This window comes from Vombatus ursinus, unplaced genomic scaffold (genome assembly GCF_900497805.2).
Source record: "Vombatus ursinus unplaced genomic scaffold, bare-nosed wombat genome assembly UNPS02014825.1, whole genome shotgun sequence".
Taxonomy (NCBI): Eukaryota; Metazoa; Chordata; class Mammalia; order Diprotodontia; family Vombatidae; genus Vombatus; species Vombatus ursinus.
In genome coordinates this window covers 1,964,724-1,976,958 of record NW_020954603.1, presented here as the reverse complement: position 1 = coordinate 1,976,958, position 12,235 = coordinate 1,964,724, and the positions used below count along the sequence as shown (strand labels likewise).

Here is a 12,235-nt window from a genome sequence, read left to right as displayed (position 1 = left end):
GATGGTACAGACAGATATTATCTAACAATTGCCCATCTCTGTGGAGAGTGGGAGGACCAAAGACCATTCCTATGCTGCTAGCAGGCTAAGTGGAGCATTTCAGGACAGCCACAAGGAAACAATCTCTTTTTCAGTGAAGAGAAGGATTGGGCTAGAATTACATCTGTCAGCCACTCCCTCCTATATCTGGTCTACTCTGAAGGTACAATAAGTTCAGCACAAAGACAGACCTCAATAATTGGAGAAATATTAATTGTTCAGTATAATAAAGATGACAATAATACCTAATCTAATTGACTAATTCAGTGCCATACCAATTAAACTATCAAGGATTATTTTATAGAACTACAAGAATAAATAACAAAATTCCCTTTAAAGACACGAAAGGTCAAGAATCTCAAAGGAAATAAAAAAATAGTAGGAATGAAGGGGGCCTAGCAGTATCAGATCTCAGATTATACTACAAAGCAGCAATTCTCAAAACAATTTGGTTCTTGTTTTAAAAGAAAAAGATTGACCAGTGGAATAAATTATAACATAAAGAAGGAAGTTATCCTGGTAGCCTAGTGTTTGATAAACACAAAGCCCCCAGATGCTGTGTTAAGAACTCACTATTTGATAAAAAATGCAGGAAAAAATGGGTTAGCTGTAGGGAGAAAAATTAGATTTAGACCAACACCTCAAACTTTATACTGAGATAACTTCCAAATGGATGAATGACCTAAATCTAAAAAATCATATCATAAACAAATTAGAGAAACAAGGAAGAAATTACCTACCAGATCTATGCATAGGGAAAGATTTAATGATCAAACAAGAAATAGAAAGGATCATAGAAGATGAAAATGGATAATTTTGATTATATAAAATTTACAAGTTTTTGCACAAACAAATTCAATAGAGCTAAGATTAGAAAGGGAACAACTGGGAAAAAATTTTTTGCAGTAGGTTTTTCTGATAAAGTTCTCATTTCTAAGATGAAGAACCTATTCAAATTTATAAGAATAAGAACCATTCCTCAGTTAATAAATGGTTTAAGGATATACCAGATAATTCTGAAGGGAAAAAATATAGGCAATCTAAAACTATATGAAAAAAATGCAGAGACTAATAATTAGGGAAATGTAAATTAAAGCAGTTCTAAAGTTTTACTTCACATCAATCAGATTGGCAAAGATGGCAAAAAAGGAAGATGGAAAGAAAGGAAAATGTATAAAAGCATGCTTGCCCTTGCACTCAGGGCCCATCCCTCCCTAAGAGGGGTGGAGCCCGCTTCTGGTCAGAAATGTCTAATCCTCGGGACTTTCTCTGTAATAAACTTTCTTGATACTAAAAAAAAAAAAGAAAGAAAAAGAGAGGGAGGAAGGGAAGGAGGGAGGAAAGGAAATGACAAAGTGTTGGAGGAGCTGTGGGAAAACATGAATATTGATCCACTGTTTTTGGAGCTGTGAATGAGTCTAACCACTCCGGAAAGCAATTTGGAATCATGCACAGGAAATTACTAATCAGTGAATGCCCCTTGACTCAGCTTTACCACTATTAGGGCTATACTCCAAAGATATTAAAGAAAGAGGAGAAGATGATTGATATATATATATATATATATATATATATATATATATATATATATATATATAAAGATTTGTAGCAGCTTTTTGTAGTGGAAAAAAAAAAACAACTCTGGAAATTAAAGGGATGCCCATCAATTGGAGAATGACTGAACAAGTTGTGGTCTATAAACATGATGGAATATTACTGTGCTGTAGGAAATGAGGAAAGGTACATGGAAAGACTTAAATGAATTTGTGCAGGGTAAAGTAAGAAGAACCAGAAGAAGAATTTATCCTATAACATCAACACAATATATATGAACAATTTTGAAAGACTCAAGAACCGAATGATCAGCCATGATTTGGAGAACTGATGACAAAGAATGCTGCTCACCAGAGAAATGATGGGCTAATATGAAGAAACAGAATAGTACTTTTGGAACAGTCTGGGAATATGCTTTGCTTGAATATGCTTATATGATCCCGGAGTTCTATTTTCCTTCCTTTTTCCTTCTTCCTTTCTTCCTTCTTCCTTCCTGCCTTCTTTCCTTTCTTCCTTCCTTCTTTCCTCTTTCCTTCCTTCTTTCTTCCTTCCTTCTTCCCTTCCTTCCTTCTTGCCTTCTAGTAGGTAGGGGGAAATGGAAAGGGAAAAATGAATGTTTGAAAACTGAAGAAAAAAAATAAAAGGCATTTCCTTGGTCACTCATAAGGTAGTAGGGTAGCCCTTAGCTTACATTTTCAAGTTTACTCCCTTCCTATCAAATGCTGCTTACACAAAAGACCATTTCAAATAATGGGTGTAAACTCATTCAAGCAAAACAGCAAATAGAAACTGGAGAGTTTATGTTAGAATATGCTAAACAAAAAAAAGTACATCCGAGTGAATGAGATCTCAGCTGAAAGTGAGAAAAATCTCAGCTTAACCAAGGAGGATTGATCTCATTCAGAACAGTTGCATTTTCAGCAGTCTCTTAAATTTCAAGCAAGTCTAGGGACATGATGGGGCCGGTTCCCATGCATGTCTGCCATTCCTAAGGCTCCCCTTCTCTCTCCATAGCTTTCCTAGAATTCCTTTTTCCAAAAATCTCCCCTAAAGAGTGTCTGGAACCCCAGTTTAAGTAAGTTCCATATGATAAGTCTGCAGCATTGTGCTCAGAATTCTCTCCTTCAATTAGGAGTCAGGTCTCCCTCTACATATGTAGCACAGCCCAGGATTATCCCTCCTTCCTCCAGCCTCAGTGGAAGCTGTGCTACATTTTTTATCGTTGCCAATCTGATGGGTATAAGGTAGAACTTCAACTGCTATTTCAAACAAGTCCTTTCAGAGGATCAATATCTAGTCCATGTGGAGAATTTGAAATCCAAAGTCGCAATTCAGAAAGAAGACATACCTTCCAATAATAGGAAAGGGATAGTCCCATTGCATTCCACACTTGTCGGAACTCATCTGGACATAAATGTATTTATTTCTGGGAGGACATCGATAATCTAGTCGTCCAGAGGAAGGCAGTCAGAATCATGACTCAATCAATCAATCAACAAGAATTATTAAATGTGTGGTCCAAAAAGAATGTCTACTAGATCAATGATATCAAAGTCAAATAGAAATGGGGAACTCTCCATTAGCCACATATTAACTTAGTTTTAAAATGTAATGTTTTCTATTTTTTATTGCATTTTCATTTATTTTGTCAAATATTTTCAAATTACATTTTAACCAGACTCAGGTTGCATTGGGAGTGTTGTTTGACATCACAAAGTGGTGATGGACCTCTTACCTTCAATTTTCACTGTTAACCTTTGAACCTTGCAGGATAACTTCTGGTTACAGTTAAATATGTGTAACACTCTGTTATAGTAATTTAAAATTTTAGCACAACATTTAAACTACAAAATAGAGGTAAGAAAAAATTTATTGCAGACAAGCCCTCAATTTGTAACAACTTGTTACTACAATTAGTTTGTTTTAAGGTTGGGGGAAATATAATGGCTCTAAGATTTACTTGTTTCCCTCTTCTTCAGCTAATTTAGGGAGTTTATATTAGATCAGAGCTAGACAAACTACCACCTGCCTACTTTTGTGCTGCCCAAGAGCTGGGAATGGTTTTTACTTTTTGAAATAAAGTTTTATTGTATTTAAAAATATAAAATTCATTTTTACCCCATGGCCCATATAAAAGCAAGCAGCAGGCTGGATTTGTCCAATATTTTAGATGAGAATTCACAATCACCCCAAACCTTCATCAGGGAAACTCCCCAAACTGTAGTCAGAGGCTGGGCTCTCTGCCTAGCCTCACTTTTTGTTGATTTCTCATTAAACCCTGGACTTTTGGTGGCAGTTGAGGCCAAATTGAGTGTACTGGAAACATTTAGGCAACAGCAGATTATATTCACAGATATATAGTCTGTGGCTAGAAAGCATTGACTGGGAAGGGAAGTTGGGGAAAGAGCAGAGCTTTTCTTGGGACTTCCTCTCTAACATGCCTGTAGGACCAGTGACTGTCCTTGATATAGCCCAATTCTATCCTCTCTATATATCCTTAGTCTCACAGTTTCCTCCTCTGCTAAATGAACTGGAGAAGGAAATGGGCAAACCTCTCCTGTATCTTTGCCAAGAAGACCCCAAATGGGGTCATGAAGAGTCGGACTTAACAACAAATATTGTTTCATTTTATCCTCAAGCAAATAAAATAATAGCCTATTTTATTCCCATTTTGCAAATGACACAGAGGTCAAGGCCAAGCTCAACTCGTCCTGACCCCATGTGGGGTCTTCTTGGCGAAGATACTGAAGAGTTTGCCATTTCCTTTTCCTGCTCATTTTACAGATGAGGAAACTGAGGCAAACAGGGTGAAGTGACTTGCCCAGGTCCCACAGCTAGTTAGTGTCAGATTTGAACTCAGGAAGATGAGTCTTTTTCTTGTTTCCAAGCTCAGCGCCCTATCCACTGTGCCACTTATGTCTATTTTGCATGCAGTAGGGCTTAAACCATGCTTGCTGGATGAATGAATGCATGAATGAATTTATTTGGCCATTTCCACCAGCTCCTCTCACTCCTCCCTAGCGCATCATTTCAAGCATTTTTTAAATGAAGCGGTGGGGAGAGGACCAAAATAGACAAAGTATTTAAAGTGCTTTGTTAGTTTTAACGGGATACGATACATAAAGTCAAGGACTGGAGTCATTCATTGTAAGGAAATCTGGGAATGCAGACTTCCCATCCTCGGGAATAGCCTGCGCCTGCGCCGAAAAGTGCCCGCCCCTCTTTGGAATGTTAGGTCTCTCCAGTACTCAGACGCCGTTTCCCAGGCAACACCCAAGCAGGTTTGAACTTCCGGCTTCCTCTGCTCTTCCTCGCCTCGACCCGCTTCTGCGCACGCGCAAAGCGGCTTCGACCGTTGGCAAAAGCCGAAGGTTTAAAAAGCCTCCGCGCGCGGGGGCGGGACTTAGCTGGAGAGACAGCCAAGGGGGCGGGGCTGAGTGGGGAGAGAAGGGCTCCAGCTGGGCTCGCGGGCCTAGCGGTCGCAGCGACGACTTTCGATTGGCCGGGGGTGGGACGGTCTCTAGCGCTGATTGGTCGGCCCGCTCGGGGCCCCTCCCTCCCCTGCCTACGCCGTGTCAGTGTCAGGAGGGCTCCCGGCTGTGTCCGCTCCCGCCCGGCTTGGCCTCGCTTTGGCGCTTCGGTTCCCGCCGAACCAACGGGTCGAAGCCGGGCCCCCGCCTCCGGGTGATCCAGCGGCTGCCAGGCGGGCCGGGGACGCCTGGAGGAGAGACCCTGCAGACCGTGGGAGAAACTGAGGCACGGTGCGGAGCAACTGGCGGCAGGCGGAGGCGCCCAGCTCGGAGGTAGGCGGGGACGACCCCGGGGAAAGGATGGGCTCGCGGGGGTCTGTGACCCAACCCACCACCCTGCACTTTGTAGGCGTTTTCTGTGTACCAGGCCCTGGGCTCTGCGCTGGGGATACCAGGTAGGGCTCCTGCCCCCTGGGGGCTCTCCGTCTAAGTGGGGGGCGAGACGGAAACCGCAAGCAGGTAGCCTGGTCCATGTGGTGTAAATGGGCCGTCATCTCGGAGGAAATCCAGGGAAGCTTCAGGCAGAGATGAGGAGGGAGAGCACTCCAGGCATGGGGCACGGCCAGGGCAAAGGCGCGGAGTTGGGAGCTTGAGCAAGGTGGCCAGTGTCCCAGCACAGGAGATGGAGTGTAAGAAGACTGGGGTGGGGGGAGGGAGGCAGGTTTGAAAGGCTCTGAATGCCAAATAGAGGATTTTGTATTTATTTGATCCTGGAACTGATAAGGAGTCTCTGGAATTTATTGAGTAGGGGCATGATATGGTCAGACTTGAGCTTTGACCGATGAGTGGAGGGTAGACTGGAGTGGGGAAAGACTTGGAGGGAAAACAATTAGCTTGTTATTGAAGTGGGGGCTTGCTCTGACAGCTGATGAGGTAACCCGGGAGAGGAGTCCTGGGGTCTCCCCACTGTTAGGGTGGGTGATAATCTTGTGAGTCTGAGCCAGGCATGTAAGGCCTGCAGGGAAATGGGGGGTGGGAGGAAGGAGCCTGATGGTACTTTCCATATTTCGCCCACTGAATTGTGGGGAAACCCTTTACAAAGTTTTCAGGGATAGAGAAATGTGTGTTGTTGGCTAGCTGTTTAGGGAACTCCCTCTGAGATCAGTGATTGATTGTTCTTTATCCTAGGATTAGCCGGCTCCTCTTCCTTCCATGCCACTTCTCCTCTGTCCCCTTCGTGGCCCACCTTCCCTTTCCTACCCCACCAACGCTCTCTACACCCTTTTTCTCCCCACTCCCTTTCTCTCAGTTCCTGTGAATTCAATTATAGCTGTGCAGGTGATTCATAGATTGCTGCATCTAGCCGTTTTCTCTCTCTTCTCTCCCACACCACCAACGGCCTGGTGGACATTCCCCCCTCGGATTTCCTTTATATCCATCTCAAACTCATCCTGCGCCAAACAGAGTTCATTCTCTTTCTCCCTTAACACGCTCCACTTCTGAGCTTTCCTAGGATGCTGTCCAGGGCACTGCCACCCTTCCAGTCTGCCCACACTCAACTTCAGAGCCATCCTCGACTCCTCACTCTTCCTTATCTCACACATCTAGACAGTTACCAAGTCATATTAATTTTACCTCAATGATATTTCTCTCTATCTCTTTACTCCCTCAGCAACCACCCTGGTTCAGACCCTCAGCGCCTCTCCCCTGGGCCCCGTCTCCCATCTTCCCCTGAGCTAACAAAGTGACATTCCTAAAGCTCAGGTCTGATGCGTCACAGCCCTGCTCATGAAGTTTCAGGGCCCAAACTGGTATAAGAAACAGGAGAGGACGTCCTCCAGCAGCACACTTTACCTTTGGCCCTGTGGTCTTCCTCCTTGGGGGTGGGACTGTTGTTTACAACCTTAACGTAGATCATCCATGGCCTTCCTCATTGCCCTTTGGAAGCTCACAACCTGAGCAGACCCCCGTGCTAGTAGTAATGATAGCACCTACATCCCATCCCGCTTCCAGGAGCATTGCTTATCTCCATTTTAGCTGAGGACAGCAGGTGATTTGTCTGCCGCTGTTGTCTGAGCATTGGCTCAGAATCTTTGTGCACTTCTACTGTCAATCAATAGCAAGCATTTGATGGCTTGTCAAGAATATGTAAAGGAGAGGCCGGAGGGTTTGGGCCAACTCATGCCATGGCGTATCCCTGAGTTCAGCCTGCGAATATCCTTGTCCTCATTGCATTGGGCATGTGGAGTTGAGTTGGTTGGGGGTTGGAACTCTGAATGTTCATTAATATTCAAGTATTTAACTTGGTATTGTTAGTTCATGACATTTTTACAGTGTGGGATTCTGTCTTCTTGTGTTGTGGATTTACCCTATAAAATGGGGTTAACACATGCACTCTCCACCTCACTGATTTGTTGTGAGGAAAGTGCTTTGTAAATCTCAAAAGTCCTATATAAAGCACATGAAAGCTCCTGTTTCTGAGATGATTTTATAAAGTATGGCTATAAAATGAGCTTCTGTAAACGTGCTATTATAATCACACCTTCAAAGGGACACCACAGATCCTAATTCTCTTTAGTTAATGGCAATTAGGGTTAAAATAGTGTCTCCCATATGAGAAGGAACCTGTCCCCACCCCTTTGAAGAGAGAGTTGTTCCATGGGTGTAGAACACTGTGTATTGTTGACTTTAGGGGATTCATTGGTTGATTCTACTGATTTTTTTCTTTAAAAAAAATTCTTTGCTACATAACAAAATAATGGTTTCATGGGTGAGGGAAGAATATGTGTTAAGATACATTAATGAAAATGTATTTTAAAGGAGCTTCTCCCATTTCCTCATTTTTGTTTTTTTTCTTAGTGGTCCGACCTGTCATGAAGGCTGTGTATGTCCCTCCGGGGCACCAGATGAATTCCAGGTATGTTTACCTGACACAGTGGTGTTCCCTGCTACATGTTGCCCCCAGATATTGTGATCATTTGGTCATTATCTTGAGTGATGCTTCCTTTTCTGTTCTCCTGAATTTTGTTATTGCTCTATAAAAGAACTGTTGATTTTTGAATTTGTTTTATATCTTGTTACTTTACAAAAGCTATCAAATGTGTCAGGTAATTCACTTGGATCTTTTCTGGGGTTTCGGAAGTAAACCATGCAGCCATCTTCCAATAAGGGTCATTTGGTTTCCTCTTTGCCAGCCTATCTTTATGCCTTTCATTTTTTCACTCGTCTTATTACCGTCACTAGCATTTTTAGTACTACGTCAAGTAACACCGGTAAACAGGACTTCTTTGCCTTACTTTTCAGTTGGGAAAGTTTCTTGTGTTTTCAGAGTTGGGACTGGGGTTTGGGCCAACTCATACCATGGGGCATTCCTAGAGCCTGCCCTTGAGTTCAGCCTGTAATTTCCTTGTATTTGCTGCACTGGGCTTGTGGAGTTGTTTGGGGGGTTACCATCTTGGTTGCCCTTCTTGGGATGTTTACCAGCTTATGGGATAGGAGTTCAAAAGAGAGACAAAGCAAGCTATGTAGATCTGAAAGTCATCTGAATTTGAAACCCATGAGATTATGCATAGACAAGAAGGCCCAGGAAGAAGACCTGGCATTATATCCACGGTTATTGTTCGTCCTTTGTCTAGAAGAGGACCAATGACATGATGTCATGACTTGCTCATGAATTGGATTGAAATGAGGCAGAGCTACACACAGTCATCAGCCTCACTCTCTGCCAGAGTCATGGCAGTCCGATGGCGGGACAAAAATCAGGGCAGCTGTTGCTGGCCTGGGATGCAGTGGGTGACCTTGGTGTCTTTGATGTCTGACCAAGTTCTAAGTACTCCACAGTCTCTGCTTCCGCCGCCTTCCTGGCCATTGGAACAAATTGTTCTCATTCACCCATTCTGCCAAGGGAAAGTCTTCACATGCTTGGAGTAGACAGCCCCCTAACTCACCAGTGGGTTTGAGGCCCATTGGCTACACCATCTTCAGAGATGGTTTTACTGGTGTGTGGCCACTGCCCATGCTACAGCTTCTTGGAGCCACAGGTGAGAGTTGGGTAAAGGTGGACACCAAAGGTAGATCAATGAGCAGCCCTGAAAAGGGCTTGGCAGCCCCCACACCAGAGGGGCTAGTCCTTCCTGAACACTCCATACATCCACAGTTAGGGGCACTCTAAGGGAGGAGCCTGAGAGGGAGTGGTTTAAGAGGTAGGAGAACCAAGGGAGATCTGTGCCATAAACCTGAGAGGAGAGCTTCTAGACTGCCAGGGTGGTCAGGAGTGTCAGATGCTGCAGAAAGATTGAGAAGGATGATGGTTCAGGAAAGGTCATTGGATTTGCCATTTAAGAGGACAATGGTGACTTTAGTGAGAGAAGTTTCACTTGATTAATGAAGTTGAAAGCTGCTTGCATGGGGTTGGGAAGTAAGTGAGAGGAACAGAATTGGAGGCAATGGGAGGAGACAGTTTTTCCATGAATTTGGTTCAGAAAAGGAAGTATGGAATGATGGCTCAAGGAATGGTAGAGTCAAGTGAGGATTTTGTTAAGGTGAGGGAGGCCTGGACATCTTTGTAAACAGCTAGGAATGAGCCAGGAGGAAGGGAGAGACTGAAGATTAGGTGGAGAGGAGAGGAAGAAGTGTTACAGGGACCATCCCTGACAGGTCTCCTTAAAGAGAGAAATTCCTTTGGTGGGGGCATGAAGGACACAATGTGGTTTGCCAAGCCTCATACGCCCTGTCGATGGCCCTTTCCATGGACCTTCCATGTTACATATTAACCAAAGACACAGAAATACACATCTTGGGAGAAGTTAGATGCCCCCTGACTACAATGTGAAGAGGAAGGTCGGATTTGTGGAAACAGGCAAGAAATCTCTTTGGACCCACCCTAAAGGGACCCTGTAATTTATCAGAGGAGTTTTGGGGAAATAAAGATTTGGGAACCGAAGTGTGGGATAAGTTATGTCTGTTCTCAGGGAGTTCTAACTCTTGGGACCTTATATTTCTGGGACTTGTATCTTTAGGTCAGTGGTAAAAGGAAGAGGGTATCTTTGTCTAGGAAGGTTTCTTTTTGAAAACTCCTTGTGTCTAGGCTGGGATGGGGTTTTTTCTCTGTCTCTTGGGAAAGTCGTCTGGTGGTGGAAATGAGATTGGCTCAGTCTTTCTTTTTCTGTAGGGGTTTGTTTCTTGAGTTGGGATGGCCTCTATCTCTATCCATTTAGACCAAGAGAAAGGCAAGGAAATACAGACATTGTTCTTATCACTTCCAAAAATCTGAATCATGTCATGCAATACATAACTCAATCCCCAGTGTTCATAAAAGACACTTATCTCCATCCATAGACAGATAGGAAATTTTTTCCCCTCTCCTTTTTATGAGAATTTCTTGACCTGAGTCCAACTTTGGCTCCCTGGGACCCCTGAGATGTCTCTGGCCTTCTGGACTCTGCCATTAGCCTTCAATGGGATGGGAGAAGGAGGGAGGGGCATGCCACCTGTCTCTTGATTTTCTCCGTATGTGGGAATAGTTGGGGACCAGGTTAATCAGCTGGTTTCTGTCTTCAAATTCTCTCTGTGCCAGATGTTATTGGTGTAGGGTTGCTGAAACAAGACCTCAGAAGGCTGATCAGTTTTCCTCTTCTCCTCAACCTCCATCTTCCCCATTAAAGCCCTAATTAGATGTTCTTGGAAGGGCGTCTTTATGCAGCCCTCTTTATGCCCAACACAAGCAGCTGATTTGTAGAACAAGGGAACTGGGCCAGATGGCTTCTAAGATGCTGTCCCTTGATAGCCTCCCAGGTGTGTTAGAGCAGTGAGTCCTCTGCGGGTTTGGGCCTATTGGGATCGATTCTGATGTTCCTGCCATGGCTGTGTTCCTGGATTCCAGCTAGGAAAGCCTCCCTGCAAGAGAACCAGAGATGCAGAAGAATTAGGAAACCTAGAACATTCTATTGATGTCCCAGTGTTGAAAGTGGAGATGGAAGAGCTTGCTTGTGGTTTTCCATGTTTTCACCCATGGACCTCTTTCTGTCTTGTAATGCCAACCAACCAGCTGAAGTTTCATCTCACCTGAACTCTGTGGTTTTCGTCAAGGGGCTTTTTTAGGAGTTCTGTAGGGAACGTGTCCTTCAGGCGGAGCCTCATCAGTGCACATGCGGAGGCTAGCAAAAGACACTTTTATGAAAAGTGTTAACACCTCAAACATGAGGCTTGGTCCAGAGTGGTTGCCTTCCTTCTTTGTTTTTGTCCTTGGGGGTTCTGCCTGTTTTAATATGTTAGAGTATTTTTCCTTAGGTCAAACAAAATGACTCCATCCAAAGTCCTGTTGGGAGAGCTTGGCCCTTGGGGGACTTCTCCCACCATGCTCCTCTGCACCTGCTAGGAGGCTACAGGGAGAAGGAGTTTCTCAGGGGATTCAGGACCATCATTATTTAATTACACTTATTAGGGAAGAGAAACACAGGAAGGAAAAGGAATAGTCATCTATCAGGAGTCCACTGTGTGTCAGGCACCTACAAATATTACCTCATTTGAGCCTCACAACAACCCTAGGAGGGAGGTGCTGTTATTATTGCCATTTTACAGTTGAGGAAACCAAGGCAGACAGAGGGTTAAATGGATTGCCCAGGGTTTCGAAGCTATTAAATGTCTGAGGCTGGATTTGAACTCATAACTCTGGGTCTAGTGCTTTATCCATAGCTGCCTACTACAAACCTGCTGTACTTCAGGGGACTTAAGTAGTTTAATCAACTCTTATCTTAGTGATCTGAGAATTAGTCCTTCCTTTAGATCAAGAATTCCAGTACTTTCTTCTACTCATTTTAGATTAAAGGGACATTTATGAGGATAAGCATGTCTTAACCAAATCTACATTTATTTGTGCTTTGATTAAAAGGATTACTTCAAGCAAAAAGGTACCTTTCAGCTTTCCTCCATCAAAGAGTGAGCTTTGGGATCCAACCCCAGTGGGAGATGTCAAGTATTTGCATCTCAGTTACTACAGGTATGAAATGTTATCCTTTGGTTCTCTTTAATGTAACTGGGAGCAAACTGGGATAAAGAGGCCTTTGCAAACTGGTACAAACTGTGACCGCCTTTTATGTTCCTCCCCTTCTCTGTTTTCAAAGTTGGCAGCTCACTTTCCATGAATTCCTTCGTCTTCCCTTCTAAGAAACCTC

The 12,235-nt window shown here is 43.8% G+C and overlaps 1 protein-coding gene across 3 annotated transcripts in view; it reads left to right on the top strand.

Annotated features, from left to right (window-relative positions):
- The first annotated feature begins 5,253 nt into the window (after positions 1 to 5,253).
- STIL (STIL centriolar assembly protein) overlaps positions 5,254 to 12,235 on the top strand; it is a 49,097-nt gene continuing 42,115 nt past the window's right edge. For 2 of the 3 annotated variants that reach the window (XM_027838233.1, XM_027838232.1), the window contains exons 1-3: positions 5,254 to 5,396; positions 7,923 to 7,980; positions 11,953 to 12,060. In XM_027838233.1, the coding sequence (XP_027694034.1) occupies positions 7,937 to 7,980; positions 11,953 to 12,060 (152 nt within the window). In that variant the 5' untranslated portion in view covers positions 5,254 to 5,396; positions 7,923 to 7,936. The remainder of the gene's footprint in view (positions 5,397 to 7,922; positions 7,981 to 11,952; positions 12,061 to 12,235) is intronic. The other variant, XM_027838234.1, reaches the window with a different exon arrangement.